This window comes from Bombina bombina, chromosome 1 (genome assembly GCF_027579735.1).
Source record: "Bombina bombina isolate aBomBom1 chromosome 1, aBomBom1.pri, whole genome shotgun sequence".
NCBI lineage: Eukaryota > Metazoa > Chordata > Amphibia > Anura > Bombinatoridae > Bombina > Bombina bombina.
In genome coordinates, this window is record NC_069499.1 from 1,461,473,358 (window position 1) to 1,461,492,330 (window position 18,973).

The following is an 18,973-nucleotide window of genomic DNA, read 5'->3' on the forward strand; positions in this document are numbered from 1 at the left end:
AAAATAGTTAAAATAATTACAAATTTACCTGTAAAATAAATCCTAACCTAAGTTACAATTAAACCTAACACTACACTATCAATAAATTAATTAAATAAACTACCTACAATTACCTACAATTAACCTAACACTACACTATCAATAAATTAATTAAATACAATTCCTACAAATAAATACAATTAAATAAACTAGCTAAAGTACAAAAAATAAAAAAGAACTAAGTTACAAAAAATATTTACAAACATAAGAAAAATATTACAACAATTTTAAACTAATTACACCTACTCTAAGCCCCCTAATAAAATAACAAAGACCCCCAAAATAAAAAAATGCCCTACCCTATTCTAAATTACAAAAGTTCAAAGCTCTTTTACCTTACCAGCCCTGAACAGGGCCCTTTGCGGGGCATGCCCCAAAGAATTCAGCTCTTTTGCCTGTAAAAAAAAAAACATACAATACCCCCCCCCAACATTACAATCCACCACCCACATACCCCTAATCTAACCCAAACCCCCCTTAAATAAACCTAACACTAAGCCCCTGAAGATCTTCCTACCTTATCTTCACCCTGCCAGGTTCACCGATCCGTCCTGAAGAGCTCCTCCGATGTCCTGATCCAAGCCCAAGCGGGGGGCTGAAGAGGTCCATGATCCGGCTGAAGTCTTCATCCAAGCGGGAGCTGAAGAGGTCCATGATCCGGATGAAGTCTTCTATCAACGGCATCTTCAATCTTCTTTCTTCCGGATCCATCTTGCAGACCTCCGACGCGGAACATCCTCTTCTCCCGACGCCTACTAGCCGAATGACGGTTCCTTTAAGGGACGTCATCCAAGATGGCGTCCCTCGAATTCCGATTGGCTGATAGGATTCTATCAGCCAATCGGAATTAAGGTAGGAATATTCTGATTGGCTGATGGAATCAGCCAATCAGAATCAAGTTCAATCCGATTGGCTGATCCAATCAGCCAATCAGATTGAGCTCGCATTCTATTGGCTGTTCCGATCAGCCAATAGAATGCAAGCTCAATCTGACTGGCTAATTGGATCAGCCAATCGGATTGATCTTGATTCTGATTGGCTGATTCCATCAGCCAATCAGAATATTCCTACCTTAATTCCGATTGGCTGATAGGATTCTATCAGCCAATCGGAATTCGAGGGCGCCATCTTGGATGACGTCCCTTAAAGGAACCGTCATTCAGCTAGTAGGCGTCGGGAGAAGAGGATGTTCCGCGTCGGAGGTCTGCAAGATGGATCCGGAAGAAAGAAGATTGAAGATGCCGTTGATAGAAGACTTCATCCGGATCATGGACCTCTTCAGCTCCCGCTTGGATGAAGACTTCAGCCGGATCATGGACCTCTTCAGCTCCCGCTTGGATGAAGACTTCAGCCGGATCATGGACCTCTTCAGCCCCCCGCTTGGGCTTGGATCAGGACATCGGAGGAACTCTTCAGGACGGATCGGTGAACCTGGCAGGGTGAAGATAAGGTAGGAAGATCTTCAGGGGCTTAGTGTTAGGTTTATTTAAGGGGGGTTTGGGTTAGATTAGGGGTATGTGGGTGGTGGGTTGTAATGTTGGGGGGGGGGGGTATTGTATGTTTTTTTTTTACAGGCAAAAGAGCTGAATTCTTTGGGGCATGCCCCGCAAAGGGCCCTGTTCAGGGCTGGTAAGGTAAAAGAGCTTTGAACTTTTGTAATTTAGAATAGGGTAATTAGTTTAAAATTGTTGTAATATTTTTCTTATGTTTTGTAAATATTTTTTTATTTTTTGTAACTTAGTTCTTTTTTATACTTTAGCTAGTTTATTTAATTGTATTTATTTGTAGGAATTGTATTTAATTAATTTATTGATAGTGTAGTGTTAGGTTAATTGTAGGTAATTGTAGGTAGTTTATTTAATTAATTTATTGATAGGGTAGTGTTAGGTTTAATTGTAACTTAGGTTAGGATTTATTTTACAGGTAAATTTGTAATTATTTTAACTATTTTAGCTATTAAATAGTTCTTAACTATTTAATAGCTATTGTACCTGGTTAAAATAAATACAAAGTTACCTGTAAAATAAATATAAATCCTAAAATAGCTATAATATAATTATAATTTATATTGTAGCTATATTAGGATTTATTTTACAGGTAAGTATTTATCTTTAAATAGGAATAATTTATTTAATAAGAGTTAATTAATTTCGTTAGATGTAAATTATATTTCATTTAGGGGGGTGTTAGTGTTAGGGTTAGACTTAGCTTTAGGGGTTAATACATTTATTAGAATAGCGGTGAGCTCCGGTCGGCAGATTAGGGGTTAATAAGTGTAGGCAGGTGGAGGCGACGTTGTGGGGGGCAGATTAGGGGTTAATAAATATAATACAGGCGTTGGCGGTGTTAGGGGCAGCAGATTAGGGGTACATAAGGATAACGTAGGTGGCGGTCGGCAGATTAGGGGTTAAAAAAAATTTATTCGAGTGTCGGCGATGTGGGGGGACCTCGGTTTAGGGGTACATAGGTAGTTTATGGGTGTTAGTGTACTTTAGAGCACAGTAGTTAAGAGCTTTATAAACCGGCGTTAGCCCAGAAAGCTCTTAACTACTGACTTTTTTCCTGCGGCTGGAGTTTTGTCGTTAGATGTCTAACGCTCACTTCAGAAACGACTCTAAATACCGGAGTTAGAAAGATCCCATTGAAAAGATAGGATACGCAATTTACGTAAGGGGATCTGCGGTATGGAAAAGTCGCGGATGAAAAGTGAGCGTTAGACCCTATTTTGAGTGACTCCAAATACCGGCGGTAGCCTAAAACCAGCGTTAGGAGCCTCTAACGCTGGTTTTCACGGCTAACGCCAAACTCCAAATCTAGGCCTTAGAAATCAGTCTATGAGCCTACCTAGGAACAAAGCAAATTTGATGATAAAAGTTGTTTAAAATGACATGTCCTATATGAATCATGAAAGTTAATTTGGACTTTACTGTCCCTTTAAGGATTAAGCTTTTAGTACTTCCTTTTAGTATTTTTTTAAAAAAAAATTCTGGTGTGAGGAGGGGTATACAGCGCAATTATTTCACCCTTTACACTAGTAAACAACCTAGCTGTCAAATTTGTATTTTTCTTCCTTTCACTAACTTTGCATTTTGTTAATTGATAAAAAATAAATTATTAATATGTCTAAGCATTCTTATTTTACAGCTTTTTATTCACACCTACATAAAACTTAAAATTTAACTGTGGCGAGTAGTGATAGTGAGTAGATGTTAAATCCTCATTCACTTACTATTAAAGGCTGGGCATGTAGGTGCAGCAGTTGCGTTCAAGGTGGAGCACAGTTGTGTTGGTGTGGAGGTGCTGAGAAGCACAGACGTCACGGAGAGGCAGAGTGGCGAGGCATCATCAACATAAGTGTGGCTTATGTGAGATAAGTAGGGCCCTGATCTGGCTGATTTGAGATCTGGGGACAATACAAAATGAGGGTATTGTAGGCCATATGTAAATAAAGAAGGCTGACTGGTCGCCAGTACCAATTTAGTAGCATTTCTGAATTTAGGTGGGAGAATTTTGGAGCTGTATACATAAAAACTTGAGTAACAAAGATAGCTTAAGAGATTTTGAGGGCTTTTCAGAGATTTTTGCTTTCCGTTATACTAGTCATGTTGTAAATTAGGAGAATGTGCTTAAAACATTCATTTAAAGGAATATTGTGGGGAAATAAGGAATGTTCTGAACTCATAGATATTTTTAGCAGATAGTTCCCTTAAAAGGATAATGTATTCAGGCAAGCCAATAAGTTTTTAGTATTCAAAGTAACTGCAGGGATACTTTTTCTTCTACCCCACTGCCATTTTCTTTTGAAAAAGCTTAACATAGCTTTTCCATTGCAAATAATGCAGTATTAACAAGATCAGTATACAGCAGGTGACAGTTTCCACAGGCAAAATCAGCTATTTCAACTGATTTTCCCTTTATCAAGCTAAAGGCCACCCATGGTTAGTTGTCCAGGTTACTACCCATGCAAAGAAAAAACACAGATTGGGCATTTTTAATAACTGTATTAAAATGACTTCATTTGTTATGGTTTAAAATAAATATTAAAAACTATTACTACACAATAAGGTGTTTCGAAATGGCAAAACATATGTAAAGAGTGTGTGAGGTAGTGGGTCGATGATTGGTGGGATCAGTAGCGAGCAATATTTTGGCCTGGCTAGTAGCTTAGGACTTGAAATATATATATCTACATACATTCCCATAATAAAATCTAGGCACAGTGACATGCCCACAGCATGCACTATCAGAGCCGGTTGTGCTGCACAGATTAACCCCTTGTGTGTCAGAGAGGTAGCAATACAATAATATATAGGGCAGCAACTTAAGTCTACTTGGCAAAGGCACCAGGTATGAGCCACCGTTAACCATAAAGTCATGTGAGAATTAGCACTGTGCAGATCGGCTGTAGCTACTGCACCTTCCTCAGCTCATGCTGGGTCTTGTGCTGTGCATGGTCATCATGATCTCCTACACAGGCTGACCCATGCTCTGTGACTCACGTGATCTCTTTTTCCTGTTGGCGCGTGCTGTCCTGTATAATAGGAAAGTGCCAAATACTTTTAATGTCCCTTTAAATATATGGCTCAAACTGACGTATTTTATTATAAATTGTAGTGTATAAGATTGTATATTACTGAAAGCACATACACAACATAGTTCTTGGGACACTTTTTTTGCAATTATAATTAGTGCCATGGAAAGCACACTGTAAGAACATAATTTAAACATAAGTGATTGTTATAACAAAGAAAAGCCTTTGTTTTTTTTTTAAAAGCATTTTTTCTGTTTTTACAAAAGATTACATTTTTAACCTATAAAACAACACATAGCTTTAGCTTTGAAATGATAGTTAATATAAAGTTTTAATTTAGGAAATAAAACAAATTGGAAAGAAGCAGTGCATTTTTTTTCCTAGGGCTTATTCATCTATGTCCATATTAGGTAAAACAGCTGGCCAATGGATAATTCCTGAAGGACACTTTGCATACAGTTTTCCTATGTACATGCAAGTGAGATAACCCTGCCCATACTACAGGGCTAAAGACAGGCTGATACTGGAAGCTGCAGGTAAAATACAGGCTGGGTAACTATCTGTAATGGCACAAAGCTTGGGTACACCACCCCTTGTGTCATATGTCATAGTACTAATACATCAGTCACAAGCAGAAACACTGACAAAAAAGTAATACAGTGCAAATATCAACAGGAAATTACAATGTCAGCTTTTTTTAATACCGTGGTGGCAGTATATTAAAGTGATCACATACCTCTTTTATGACAAAGGACAGATATGGGGTAAAAAAAAAACACACATGAAAATTATGTACTTTTCGGTTTCAGTAGATTCAGAAGTCTCATTTTAAAAGGGAAAATATGCACTTAAACAAAAATGGACCCTAAAATTTTACTTCTGACTCTATGGGCTCAATTTATCGAGCCTTTTGCTCCCCTGTGACTGAAGTTTCTCACAAAAAAACCTGCAGTCAGTATTTATCAAGCTGCTTCCTACCCTCTTCTCCACCTCTTAGGTGGCGAATTTCAATCTCCCCGATCTTGTCCGACCAGGGAGACTGACAGCTCCTGCCCACGCATGACTGGCTGTGCGCAGGCAGAGGGCGGTGTTGCATGCAAACACAAAATAGCGCTCATGTGCAATACTGAATTCAGTCAACAGATTGCTGCCCGCCAGAGATTAGCTGGGGCGGACAGGGGCACATATGTACGCCCTTGTCCAGGTCCTTGCTTGATAAATCGAGCCCTAAATATTGTTTTCCACCCCTGCAGATCTATTTTAAGATTTAAATGTACAAAATATTTTGTTTGTTTTTTGATCCAGGGCGCCTAAGATTTATTTAGTTAAATGTATTAAGAGATTCGTGCTCCATTATTATTATTATTTTTTGCAAAATGCTGTACCATAAATCTTAATTACACAAAATATAGTTTATACTTTCAAGTCGACTTGCAAATAAATGTATAAAAATTGTTTTGAAAAGAGAAAAAGGCTATTGCATTTTTTTTTTTAGTTTTTTTTGTGAAAACAAAAATATTAATATAATCATCATCATCACTGCAGGATTCTAGACATATGAGTCTTCCTTTATACATGAACATCCTCATAGAAGTCAGCACTAATGCATTTTGAGTGTTCTCCACAGAAAATGTTGCTAACCGGGTGGGGGCAGTGTAATATTTTCCAATATTATATAATTTTCTGCTCTGCAAAGCACAATTAATTACTTAATTTATTAGATAATTTTAGCTTAATATTGGCTAAAATTGTAGCTGTGTGGTCAGTTAAATCAGCCGGGTGGTGCACCTGCTAAAAAGGTCCTGGGGAGAACACTAGTATTGTAGTATACAATGGTCTGTCATAGCATAATAAAGAATAAAGCTGTAACAAACTATGCATGGTAATGTCAGGAATATGTAAGACTAAACATTTCTGCTATGCCCACACTAGTAAGGAAAATAAAGTGATAAATACAATTTTAGGCTCCATCATATTGTTAATATTGAGAGGACTAGTGACTTTTTGTTCCTGGTAAACTATAGTCTCACTGCTTTACAATGGCTTTGATACAGGACAGATGTAAAACTTTTGAGGTTGTACCTTCCTGGGAGAGTTAACTGAAGACATACTCATTGGCAGTGGAATTATAATGGCAACTAAATTTGTCAGACTCCCAAACCTTCCTGGAATCCAAAGAATGTAAGTTAGCTGGGGGTGAGGGCTAAGGAGCAAAGTATGGATGTAAAAGTCAGAACTATTAGAGATAAAAAAACAAAAAACAAATGTATGTATGTATGTGTGTATATATATATATATATATATATATATATAAGGGCTGGGCGATATGTGAAAAAAATTAAAATCGCGATTTTGGACACCCCCCCCAAAAAAAAAAATCGCGATTGCAATTTAATCGGGATTTTTTTAAAATAACTGTTAAACATACATTTCAGTGCTAAGATCTTTCACAAAGTGCAGAAAATGTTAATTAATTGTATAGCAGATGCTTTAAATACCTGTGTTATGGTCTGTTTGTCAGAAATAAATTAGAACAAAACAAACAGTGACATTTTCAAATTCCCAAGATTCCACTTTAAAGTGAAGGTAAAGTTGCGGGTCTCGGATCATTATTATATGTAGCCTATGCGCTAATATATGAAATCGCTAACTTTTAATAACAAAAAATTAATTGTAAAATTATATATTTTTAATTATTACTTTTTCTATTGACAGCGCCGTCTCTCCGCCCTCGATTGACTTCCTGGTCAGTGTTCTATCCCATGTAGAAAGCGGCCCCACCCGCTTTCTACGTAAGCAGCCAGGCTCACTCCCTATTAACTAAGATGTGCGCTGAAGAAAGGCAAATTACATAGCCTATCCCCTGGATACTCTGACAGGAGTGCACATAAGTGGGAACAGGGGAGAGCACTAAAGGAAGCAAATGCTGTGCAAGGATGGGGCTAAATCTGATTCATAATTACTGAGACCATTGAGTGCTCCACAAGGTTCTGGTTCCGATGTCAGGGTTAGGCTTTCCCATTAGCTCAGCCTGTACACGCACCCAGTGATCATGCAGAAGGTTGTCCAGGAGTCCAGACAGCCATAGTGAGAGGGGAGAGAAGGTGCTTTCACAGGGAGAGACAGACCCGGTTTACTCAGCAGCGGAGGGCTAGTCTATAAGAGCCCCCTCCTGTATGCCAGAGGGGGCGGGTATAAAAATGGCACTCTCTCGTGGTTTTTAAACCGCGGCTTCAAAACGCAACAAACCGTGCAGCCCTAAATATATATATATATATATATTTTTCTCTGTTTCAAAGATGGAAAATGTGTGTATATATTAAAATTATGGTGAAGATATGTCTCAAATGTAAATCAATAAGATAAATATATATATATATATATATATATATATATATATATATATATATATATATTTTATATAATTAATTTGTGTGAGTAAGATGAGAAATAAAAACACCTGCAGCCAAGGTAACCAATAATTTCTAGGGATTAAGGACATTAACAACATTTGATGTCAGTGTAAATTGCAATACACCATTGTTGCTACGCACCTTTCACAAACACAGGCGGGGTGTGTGTGTCTAAATCAAAAGATCTTAAAAGATATGACTGTACAAGCAACTGCTACAAATACACTTACAATGTATTTAAGATTTCCCCCCAGGAAAATAGGCGTGATAGATTATATATATATATATATATATATATATATATATATATATATATATATATATATATATATATATAACACAATATAGTCAGATAATCTGTGGATTATAAATAGGAGAAAAAGCTTTGAAAATGAAGGGTGAATTATAGACTTCTGTATCATTATATTATTTAAATAACATATTTACAGCTAATACAAACATTTTAGGTCAGTATATCAACAAGAGAATAAAACAAACAATGGTGACATTTCTTACCATACTGTCCAGAGAAATACTGGGTATAAGGTGTGCATATATTTGTATATACACACACATATATACACACACACACACATACATACATACATATTGTATGTATATATATTTATAAAAAAAAAAACTCATCTTTTTTCCTTAAAAAATCCTTGGTCTGTATTACTCTCCTTTATTGTCACCGTCAAAAAATTTGAGGTCACATCTGTCACTACAACTTTCTCAAAGTTGTCCACTGGAGGTCTCCATGGTTCCTCTTCTGGTTCCCCAAGGATCCTAGAGACAGGTATTCTGGCAATCAGGGATGGTTTTCCACCATGGGTACTCAGTGCTCCTCTATAAAAGTCGGACAATTGTTCCTGGTGTCCAGAGCTGTGCCTATTTCTATGGACCCCAGTCTCTTGACACTTGGCGGACATGAAGTCTGCTTTGTGTTTTGTCCTTTGTTGGTGAGTGTCTGTGCTAGGCTGCTCTGATGTTTCCTGTACAGTTTGTGTCAATCCACGCTCCCGATAGAAATAGCCAGATGCCATCTGGCTGGGGGAGCCCAATTCTGTGTCCTGTCGCCTAGCTAACTGGATGACACTATGAGTAGAGTGGTACTTTCCTGGTCCAACGTCTTCCACCCTTGCAGAGCAACCTGCCTGCTCTAGTTGTGCTGGTGCTGTGGTAGGAGATGCCCTCATAGACAGATGGTCAATTTTGTGTAGGTCATTTCCATGTTTACACCTCTTTCTCTTTTTTAATTTAAGGGGATATGGGTCTTCGCCGACTTCCTCCCTTCCAAAACTTTCCCTGAAGAGGTCGCCTCTAGAAGTACTACTCCCCTGTGAAGAGGTGGGAATGCTCCTCAAACCTTCCCTTGATCTAGATGGCAGTTCCTGTGGAGGACGCCCTGGGTATGGCACTCTCACACCCCGTGAGGATTCACTTCTGAACTCATAAGTCTTTGCATTGGCTTTGGCTTGTGCCTGAGGGAGTAAAATAAAATGAAAACCCCTTGAGTTACCAGATACAAAGTAATCAACCTGAATGAGCAGTGGAATGTCAAACTGTAAAGCACTACACTTATAATCCCATTGTAAAGTCAACCTAGTTTTCTACATAGATTGCTTAATTCCATTTATAAAACATAATAATAGGTACATTAAACTTAAAATGTATGTTTATAATATGGGCTAGATTATAAGTGGAGTGCAAAATATTGATTCCGCAAAAGCGATATTTGCGCTCCACTTAGTAATACCAACGCACGCAAATGTGCGCTGGTATTACAAGTTAGGTGCAAGGCTTTGCCGCTTTCATAGGCTCCAATGGGAGCCTCGTTCTCATGCCATGAGAACTACCACAGCAAAGGGGGTAAATTACCAACGATAGGCAGAAGATTGTAAATATATAGAAAACAAGAGGGCGACCCCTTGTTTTCTATATCTCTACTTCTACAGATCTTCACTCCGATTTGGGAGGAGCAGCCACAGTATAGTGCACAGTTTGCTGGGACACTGTGAAGTTCCCAGACCGTTTTCTTAGGCATTATCTCTGCCTTTCTACATTGTGAGTATGTATATTGTTCTATACTCCTCATTTGTGATATACTGGCTACACTAGGAGGCGCCCTTTCTTCTCTGCTTTGTCTTAGAAGATTGTAAATATATATGTATATAATTATAAAACAAATACTTTCAGTAAGGAAAGATTATAGGTGCACCTAGCAAGAGAGTGTATTAATGCTTTAAAATATTACTGTGAACACTATAACATAATCAAACAAATCAAAAGAAGGCACCCATAGCGTAGTACAGTCTTTAAAAGGACAAGTGTGGTAAATGTGTATTGAAATTCACTCACATTTCTTGAAGGACTTTCAAGTGCTGTAATCGCAGGCCAGATATTCAAAAGTAGTCTGGCTAACTCACCTCCTGTGTCAGGAACCAGATAATAGGTCTCGTCCTCCTCGGCTAGCTGGTACGACTGGATCCAAAGGAATGGTGTAATGCCAGTTAATATAACCGCATCATTACCCAGACTAAAAAGTGTACAAAAATGTTGGATAAAAATTGTGTTTATTGTATTAAAACACATAGACAGCGACGCGTTTCACAGTGGACACACTAGAGCCTGATGAAACAGTGTGTCCACTGTGAAACACGTCGCTGTCTATGTGTTTTGATAAAATAAACACAATTTTTATCAAACATTTTTGTACACTTTTTGGTCTGGGTAATGATGCGGTTATATTAGCTGGCATTACACCATTCCTTTGGATCCAGTCGTACCAGCTAGCCGAGGAGGACGAGACCTATTATCTGGTTCCTGACACAGGAGGCGAGTTAGCCAGACTACTTTTGAATATCTGGCCTGCGATTACAGCACTTGAAAGTGCTTCAAGAAATGTGAGTTAATTTCAATACACATTTACCACCCTTGTCCTTTTAAAAAGACTGTACTACACTATGAGCGCCTTCTTTTGATTTGTTTTTATATAATATATATATATATATATATATATATATACACATATATACACACACACACTGTATATGTATATAAGCATATTTTACAGGGAACACACAGTTTCCATAAACTGCTAGTATATGCACTTGTCAGTGCCATTTTTTATTCTAACACCTCGTACCCCCCAACTTTAACCCCTCATAACTGCTTTCTGCTGTGTTTTTTTATTAAAGGACCAGTCAACACAGTAGATTTGCATAATCAACAAATGCAAGATAACAAGACAATGCAATAGCACTTAGTCTGAACTTCAAATGAGTAGTAGATTTTTTTTCCTGACAATTTTAAAAGTTATGTCTTTTTCAACTCCCCCTTTACCATGTGACAGCCATCAGCCAATCACAAATGCATACCCGTACCATGTGACAGCCATCAGCCATTCAAAAATGCATACACACTTATTTCTTGCACATGCTCAGTAGGAGCTGGAGACTCAAAATGTTTAAATATAAAAAGACTGTGCACATTTTGTTAAATGAAGTAATTTGGAAAGTTGTTTAAAATAGCATGCTCTATCTTAATAATGAAAGATTAATTTTGATTGAGCGTCCCTTAAAAAAAAAAAAAAAAAAAAAAAAAAAAAAAAATATAATAATAATAATAATAATAATAATAATAATAATATATATATATATATTATATATATATATATATATACACACACATACATTATAATAATAATAATAATAATAATAATACACACCATTTTTTTTCTTAATTAAAAAAAACAAAACTACATTTATTTATTTTTACTAAAAAAATATATAATTATATTATTTTTTTGGGGGTTGTTATTTTGAAAATTAACCGGAGGGCTGAGCTCTGGTTAATCTTTTGAGCGGTAATTACTACTGCAAGCTTGCAAAAGCAATAACCAGCCACTTGTAATGGGCGAATTTGCCCATTTACGGACGTGCAATAAATTAGCGCTCCACGTGTAATCTAGCCCAAAATGTTTAATTATGCAGAGCAATAAAAAAAAAAAAAAAATACAGTATACTTTCATTTTTAAATTTTATTTTGCATTCCTTTCCCATAACTGCGTGAATAATGTTGGGTTTTGGGGTTTGTTTTTTTGTTTTGTTTTGGGGGGGTGTTTCCACCACTTCGCAAGAGAGTCTGGAACTCATCCACCAGACTTATCCTACAATATCTTCACCCTGATTGCTTGATCAGTGCCAAAGCTATTTTATATCTACCACTGAGAGTGAGCTCATTTATATATACCCCTAACTGGTGAAAGTAAAGGTGATAAAATAAAAATAATTTTAACACATTTTTTCTTTTATGTAGATAGTTTGCAATGTTGCGCTTTATTGCTGTTATATCTAATATGCAAAGCTTGAAAAAAAAAAAAAAAAAAAGACCCTTTCCAGAATGCTACTACTCTTTTCTTAGGATAATCAATCAATAGAGTCTCTTACCTTTAAAAGGAAAGTTTTAGGTTTGGGACCACGTTTTTTAGGTCCATAAAGTTCCCTCTCTCGCTCTCTGTAAAAAATATAATTAAACCAGAATTATAAATCAGTAATAATGATCACAGGAATATGAAGGCCAAATTTGCAGGGAAGAAGAACTGTACCTGTCCTCAAATGCTGCCACTAGCCTTGCATCCAGAATATTCTCTTCTGGCTCCCAGGTACTGTACCTGCAAGCAAAATAACAGTATGTCAGCACTAGACTACTATGGTTGAGCAAGATATGACTATTATTATTCATAAATTGCAAATAAGATGTTGCATAAACACAACTTACTTCTGGGACCAGCCCTTCCACTTCACCAGATACTCCATGCGTCCCTGCAAAATATAGACAGACATCAAATGTCATCTAGAAAAGCTACCAAATATTATAAAAATATTATATATCTATTATGTCCTTATACATATACGTTGGATGCAAATAAAACATAATGGAAACAGCATAAACAAGAATGAGGTTTAGAACTATACAAGAGTATAGGTAGGAAATGCTAAGTGTATTGGATATGTGTATGGCTTCAATAATGCCCCTTAAATGATAAAAAAGTGACAGAACTACCTTTGTCACAGAACCAAACTCATGCCTTTAACTCAATTATTTCAATGTAATTGTTCAGTTTCTCCCAGGGACAAACTTTACTACTTGGTCATTTTCGCCATATTAAAATGGATACTGAACCCAATTTTTTTCTTTAACAATTCAGATAGAGCATGCAATTTTATAGGGACACTGAACCCAATTTTTTTTTTCTTTTGTGATTCAGATAGAACATAAAATTTTAAGCAACTTTCTAATTTACTCTTATTATCAAATTGTCTTCATTCTCTTGGTATCTTTATTTGAAAAAACGGCATCTAAGCTAGTTTTTGGTTTGAGAACTCTGGACAGCACTTTAATTGGTGGATGCATTTATCCACCAATCAAGGACAACCAAGGTTGTTCACCAAAAATGGGCCGGCATCTAAACTTACATTTTTGCATTTCAAATAAAGATACCAAGAGAATGAAGAAAATTTGATAATAGGAGTAAATTAGAAAGTTGCTGAAAATGTCATGCTCTATCTGAATCGCAAAAGAAAAATTTTGGGTTCAGTGTCCCTTTAAGCAACTTTCTAATGTACTCCTATTATCAATTTTTCTTTGTTCTGTTGGTATCTTTATTTGAAAACACAGGAATGTAAGTTTATGAGCCGGCCAATTTCTGGTTCAGCACCTTGGGTAGCGCTTGCTGATTGGTGGCTATATTTAACCACCAATTAGCAAGCACTACACAGGTGATGAACCAAAGATGGGCCGGCTTGTAAGCTTACATTCCTGCTTTTTCAAATAAAGATACCAAGAGAACAAAAAAATTGATAATAGGAGTAAATCAGAAAGTTGCTTAAAATGACATGCTCTATCTGAATCATGAAAAAAAAAATGTGGGTTCAGTATCCATTTAAAGCGACATGAAACCCAAATTTTTTCTTAAATGATTAAGATAGAACATACAATTTTGAACAACTTTCAAATGTTCTATTAGTTATCCTTTTTTGAAGGAGCAGTAATACATTACTAGGAGCAAGCTGAAAACCTTTTTTCTTTGTATAGCCATCAAGTAGCAGCTTCTAAGCCTACCTAGGTATTCTTTTCAACAAAGGATACAAAGAAAACAAACCAAATTAGATAATAGAAATAAATTGGAAAGTTATTTAGATTTGCATACTCTTCTTCAAAATTACCAGTTACTTGTGACCAAGATATCACAAACTCTGATACTTATACACCCTTGGTGTGAAGCCAATACTCATATCTCTATTATCTAGAGTGGAGGCATGTGCCTCTTATGCTCATAGTATTAAATCACACCTAATTTTTCTATTTGAGTTTTTTTTGGGCTGTATGAGAGTTCTTATGTTACTATGGTGCAACAGTTTAGCTCCTAATCCCAGTCCTAACAGTAGAAAAAGTCCCTCAGTTGCCAAGTGCAGGACTAATTGTTCATGTTCACAGTCTACCACAATAACAATAAAAGATAAATAGTTGCAGAGGAATTTCCTAATTTTTATGAAGGTTAAAAAAAAAAAATAGACCCTTGCCTCACTCACAAGTTAAGATATGGTGAAAAGTTTAATTCTTGCTATCAAAGCACTAATCCATTAATTGGAAATGGGGTATATTTTCCTAAATCTGATCTCTGTGTATACAGGAAAGTGGAATTTATATACAGAGTAAAAATACTCCAAGTACAAGTCAATCTGAAGATGTGTGTGTCTACTGAAAGAGTGCTGCTATGTATATAGTTAAGAGGGATTTTCCTGATACAAGTCTCAACTGATAATGTGTGTAGCAGGAGATATGTTTACAAACTCCCAAGTGCAGCTGATGGGGAAAAAATATATAATGCCAGTAGCCGGTCCATCTGATGCCAATGCTAATGATATGTATTTAAAAAAAAAGGGGATTAACTCAGTACCAGCCTCATCTGATTGTGTGTACATATTGACAGTGTTTTGCAAATTACAAGATACATCTCGTGATGATGTTGATGCTGTGTGAGGGGAAAGGATTCACACACTGAAAGATCTACTGATACTGATATGTATACTCTATATCAGCGATGGCAAAACTATGGCACGTGTGCAACAGCTGGGAAGCAGAGGCCTCTCTCTTGGCACGCGAGCCATAATTTCACCACATCGAGGGTACTGCTGCAAACTTAAAGCACTTTGTAATGAGCAGGAAATTAGAAAGTAAGCTGTCTTTTTTTTTTTTTATAGTACTATTAAAGGGGCACTCAGGTTAAATTAAATTTTCATGATTCAGATACAGCATGTAATTTTAAACAACTTTCCAATTTACTTCCATTAAAAAAAATTTTGCACACTTTTATATTTACACTTTTTGAGTCACCAGATCCTACTGAGCATGTGCAAGAATTCACAGACTATACGTATATGCATTTGTGATTGGCTGATTGCTATCACATGGTACAAGGGGAGTGGAAATATACATAACTTTGAAATTTGTTATAAAAAAATCTACTACTCATTTGAAGTTCAGACTAAGTGCTATTGCATTGTCTTGTTATCTTGCATTTGTTGATTATGCAAATCTAATGTGTTGACTGGTCCTTTAACATAAAAGCATGTAGATGTAATGTCTGCATTATATGTATTGTGTTTGCCATCTACATAAAGTATTAATTAACCTGAATTGATCACCGAGACTCTGAGCATTATTTATTGGTTGTTTACATGCATTATTGTTTGTAGGAATCCCTTTTATCAACACTGAATCATATTAATGAGATTCTCATATAATTATTTTACTATTCTCCCACTCCCTTCTGTCAGCTGCTATTATATATAAGTTTTTGGGACTGGTATTCCCTACCTATATTAGCATGACCCACTGTAGCTGTCTGACAGTCAAGTGTTTAGCATTGGAGACATTTACTTCTGATAATTGATTTAAAATTGGTCTAGTTTGGGTTATTGATGACTATAATTGGATTATTAAAGGGACTGTAAAGTCAAAATTAAACATTCACGATACAGATAGAGCAATTTTAAACAACTTTCCAATTACTTTCATTATCAAATTTGCTTTATTCTCTCAGTATTCTTTGTTGAAGCATAAGGTGTCTATAGCAGCAGTATTTGCTAAATTGTATAATGCTGTTATGAACAATGTTGCAAACACTGCTGCCAGATGGCTATAGACACCTGCATGCTCCTGAGCTCATCTAGGTTTACTTTTTAACAAGGATATGAAGAGAACTAAGCAAAATGTATAATAGAAGTACATTGGAAAGTTGTTTAAAATGGCACTCTATCAAATCAAGTTTAATTTTGACTTTACTGTCCTTTTAAGCTGTTAATGGAGGAATATTGTTACATATGAAAGTGTTGGAACGTTTGACTAAGGTGCTACTATAACAGCTTTTAAGCAATACATACAATTATGATAAAATAGACACCTTATTTTTTACTATAATTAAATTATTTGCTTTTTATTTATTCATTAGAGTTGATAGTCAAGTTTTTTCAATAAAAAATGTAACATTGAAACCCCTTTATTATGTTTTTCTTTTGAGATAAAAGTAGTAAATTAGCTCAGACAGTTGTATTTAGTGTTTTTCTTACAGTATTCAGGTTTAATTGCAGTGTTGGCACTTTTAGATAAATAAGTTGCTTTTGTGTTGCAGTTTGGGTACTCAGGCTCGAAAAGGTTTCTCCATCACAGCTCTATATGTAAGGCTGAACTGTTAGCAGGTTCAGCTGTTACGGTTTATTTAATGATGATATGTATGAAGAAAAAGTACCATGTTCATCTAATAGCTTCTGTGTATAGAGGGGTTACTTTTCATACTAGCAAGTACAGCTGCATAAGTTGTGCATATAGACAGAGGAATTCTTCCAGTGCTGAGCAGATCTTACAGTTTGGATATATAACATAATACCCCTACCAGGCCCATTTAACATAATGTATAAATAGTGAGGGATTCACCCAAGCAGATATGCATGTCTGGGTGCATAGTGAGGCATTTTCCCTACATAAGGTACATATGGTTGTGTGTCAATATTGAGTGCCCTCCCAGTTCCAGTCAGCTGTCAGTGTGTAGATAAAGTGAATTCTCCTACTGTCAGATTCAGGTGATGATATCTGGACGAAGCAAAAGGGATTGATCAGTATACACGCACATACATACATACATACACACACACACAGAATGGGTTTTGTCAGTACCAGGCCTAGCGTATGATGCTTATAAATAACTATTAAGGGGAATAACCCAGTACAAGGCCCCCAGCATTGAGGGGGTTACACCAGTGCAAGCCCCCCAGCTGATATATATATATATATATATAGATATATATATATATATATATATATAGGGAGTGAGTGAGGGGGAATTATCCCGGTACCAGGCTGTCCCTTGGATAATGGAGGGGGAGGGGTTTCACCGTTAAGGCTCCCCAGCGCCCCCTGCCTGTGTCGGCTTCACCAGTCAGGACAGCCCGCGGATTCAGGCCTTACATGGAAATCCCAAATTCATAGCCACAACCCACCTTGCGTATGCGTCTCTTTAGCAGAGCTTCTGCCGCGAACACCCGCTCCCCGACCGCAGACAGCTCCATGCTCAGCAGCACCGACTGCGGGGCCGCGCAGCGCGCTCCCCGTGACGTCACCACTTGTTGCTAGCGGCGTTGCTAATGTGGAAAGATGGAAGATTCTGCTACCCTCTGATTGGCTGCTGAACGATAACGCCCTCACTCTCTGTTGCTGCTCTTCTTACAGATTCGTGCCACTCCCGCTGCTGTCCTCTAGGACGTGAGTTGCCTGCCAATAGCACGATAGGGGCGTGGCCAGCATGACTGACAGCTTTCTTTGACGTCAGCAGAGGGGAGCTTGTATGTAAATATTTGTTGGTGACACTGACAGCTAACAATACCTGATGGTCTACGCTGGGGAGTGAATACACGTGCACAGAATTAACCTGACAATACATGCTTTTGGGTCCTTGTATAGTTGTGGTTTCACGTGATATAATTGTTATATTATATCTAGTGTACTAATGTGGATTTATAGTGTACGTTTGGCACTGTGCATTTGCGGGTAGTAAATACACATTATTTCACATAATTAATTACTTCCTTTTCTGATTGTGTATTAGATTAGTGCATACATTTATATTTGTCGGATATTGTTACTATTTTGAATGTAAAAATAAAGATGCATCTACAGTATACTGATAAAAACTACTTGTAGATATTTAGGACTGAGTTAATTTGTGCCATGGCTTGTGCAAGTTTGTGTGTCAAGATGTGCATCCATATAATGCAGCAACGGAAATGTTTGTGTGTCTGTTAAAGATATTCGTAAAATTATTTCACTTGGTGGCGTGTACAGTGTTTGCTTCATGTGATGGAAAGTGCCAGACTGCCAGTGTGTGCATGTATGAAGAATACATGTGTCAGAATGCATTGTATGAAAGACTTCATTTGTATCAGTAGATTGTGTGTTTGTTAGTGCATAATGAAGCGGTTCACATTCAATTTATATTTAACTAGAGCAATAACAACCATCTTTAAAGAATATATTTTTATAATTTATACTTTTTTGCTAATACCATTTATCAGTATAACTAGGCTATTATCTACCTGGCTGTGTTTGATGATAGTTGATGTCAGTACCGTATTATGCTTTGCGGCAGCTCACGTGTGCTGATATTTTGTGTAGGTGACAGTACCAATGCGTCAGTACATAGTATTTGTCATACAAATACACGGGTGTCACTATGTTGCATTTGAGAGAACATATGAGTCAGTAAGTTCCGTGTATGACAGCACTTGTACAAGTATATTATGCGCAAGTGATGTGTGCCAGTATATTGTGTATATGTGTGCACATGTGTCAATATATTGTATGCATGTTACCGTACATATGTGTCAATATATTGTGTGTATCTGTGTGTACATGCGTCAGTATATTGTAC

At 36.8% G+C, this 18,973-nt stretch overlaps 1 protein-coding gene across 1 annotated transcript; it reads right to left on the reverse strand.

Moving 5' to 3' along the window:
• Nucleotides 1–8,375: 8,375 nt before the first annotated feature.
• CBX8 (chromobox 8) lies at nt 8,376–17,761 on the reverse strand. Its single transcript, XM_053696295.1, has 5 exons — nt 17,547–17,761; nt 12,766–12,809; nt 12,593–12,658; nt 12,435–12,501; nt 8,376–9,467 (listed from the first exon to the last, which is right to left on the reverse strand). The coding sequence occupies exons 1-5, from the start codon at nt 17,613–17,615 to the stop codon at nt 8,625–8,627; spliced, it is 1,089 nt and encodes a 362-aa protein (XP_053552270.1). The 5' UTR covers nt 17,616–17,761; the 3' UTR covers nt 8,376–8,624.
• Between the last annotated feature and the right edge of the window lie 1,212 nt (nt 17,762–18,973).

Coding starts and splice junctions, on each gene's coding strand:
- CBX8 (XM_053696295.1), bottom strand. CDS start 17,615: ATGGAGCTGTCTGCGGTCGGGGAGCGGGTGTTCGCGGCAGAAGCTCTG. Junction 12,810..17,546: donor TAAAGAGACGCATACGCAAG/GTGGGTTGTGGC, acceptor TATATTTTGCAG/GGACGCATGGAGTATCTGGT. Junction 9,468..12,434: donor CTAAAACTTTCCTTTTAAAG/GTAAGAGACTCT, acceptor TTACTCCCTCAG/GCACAAGCCAAAGCCAATGC.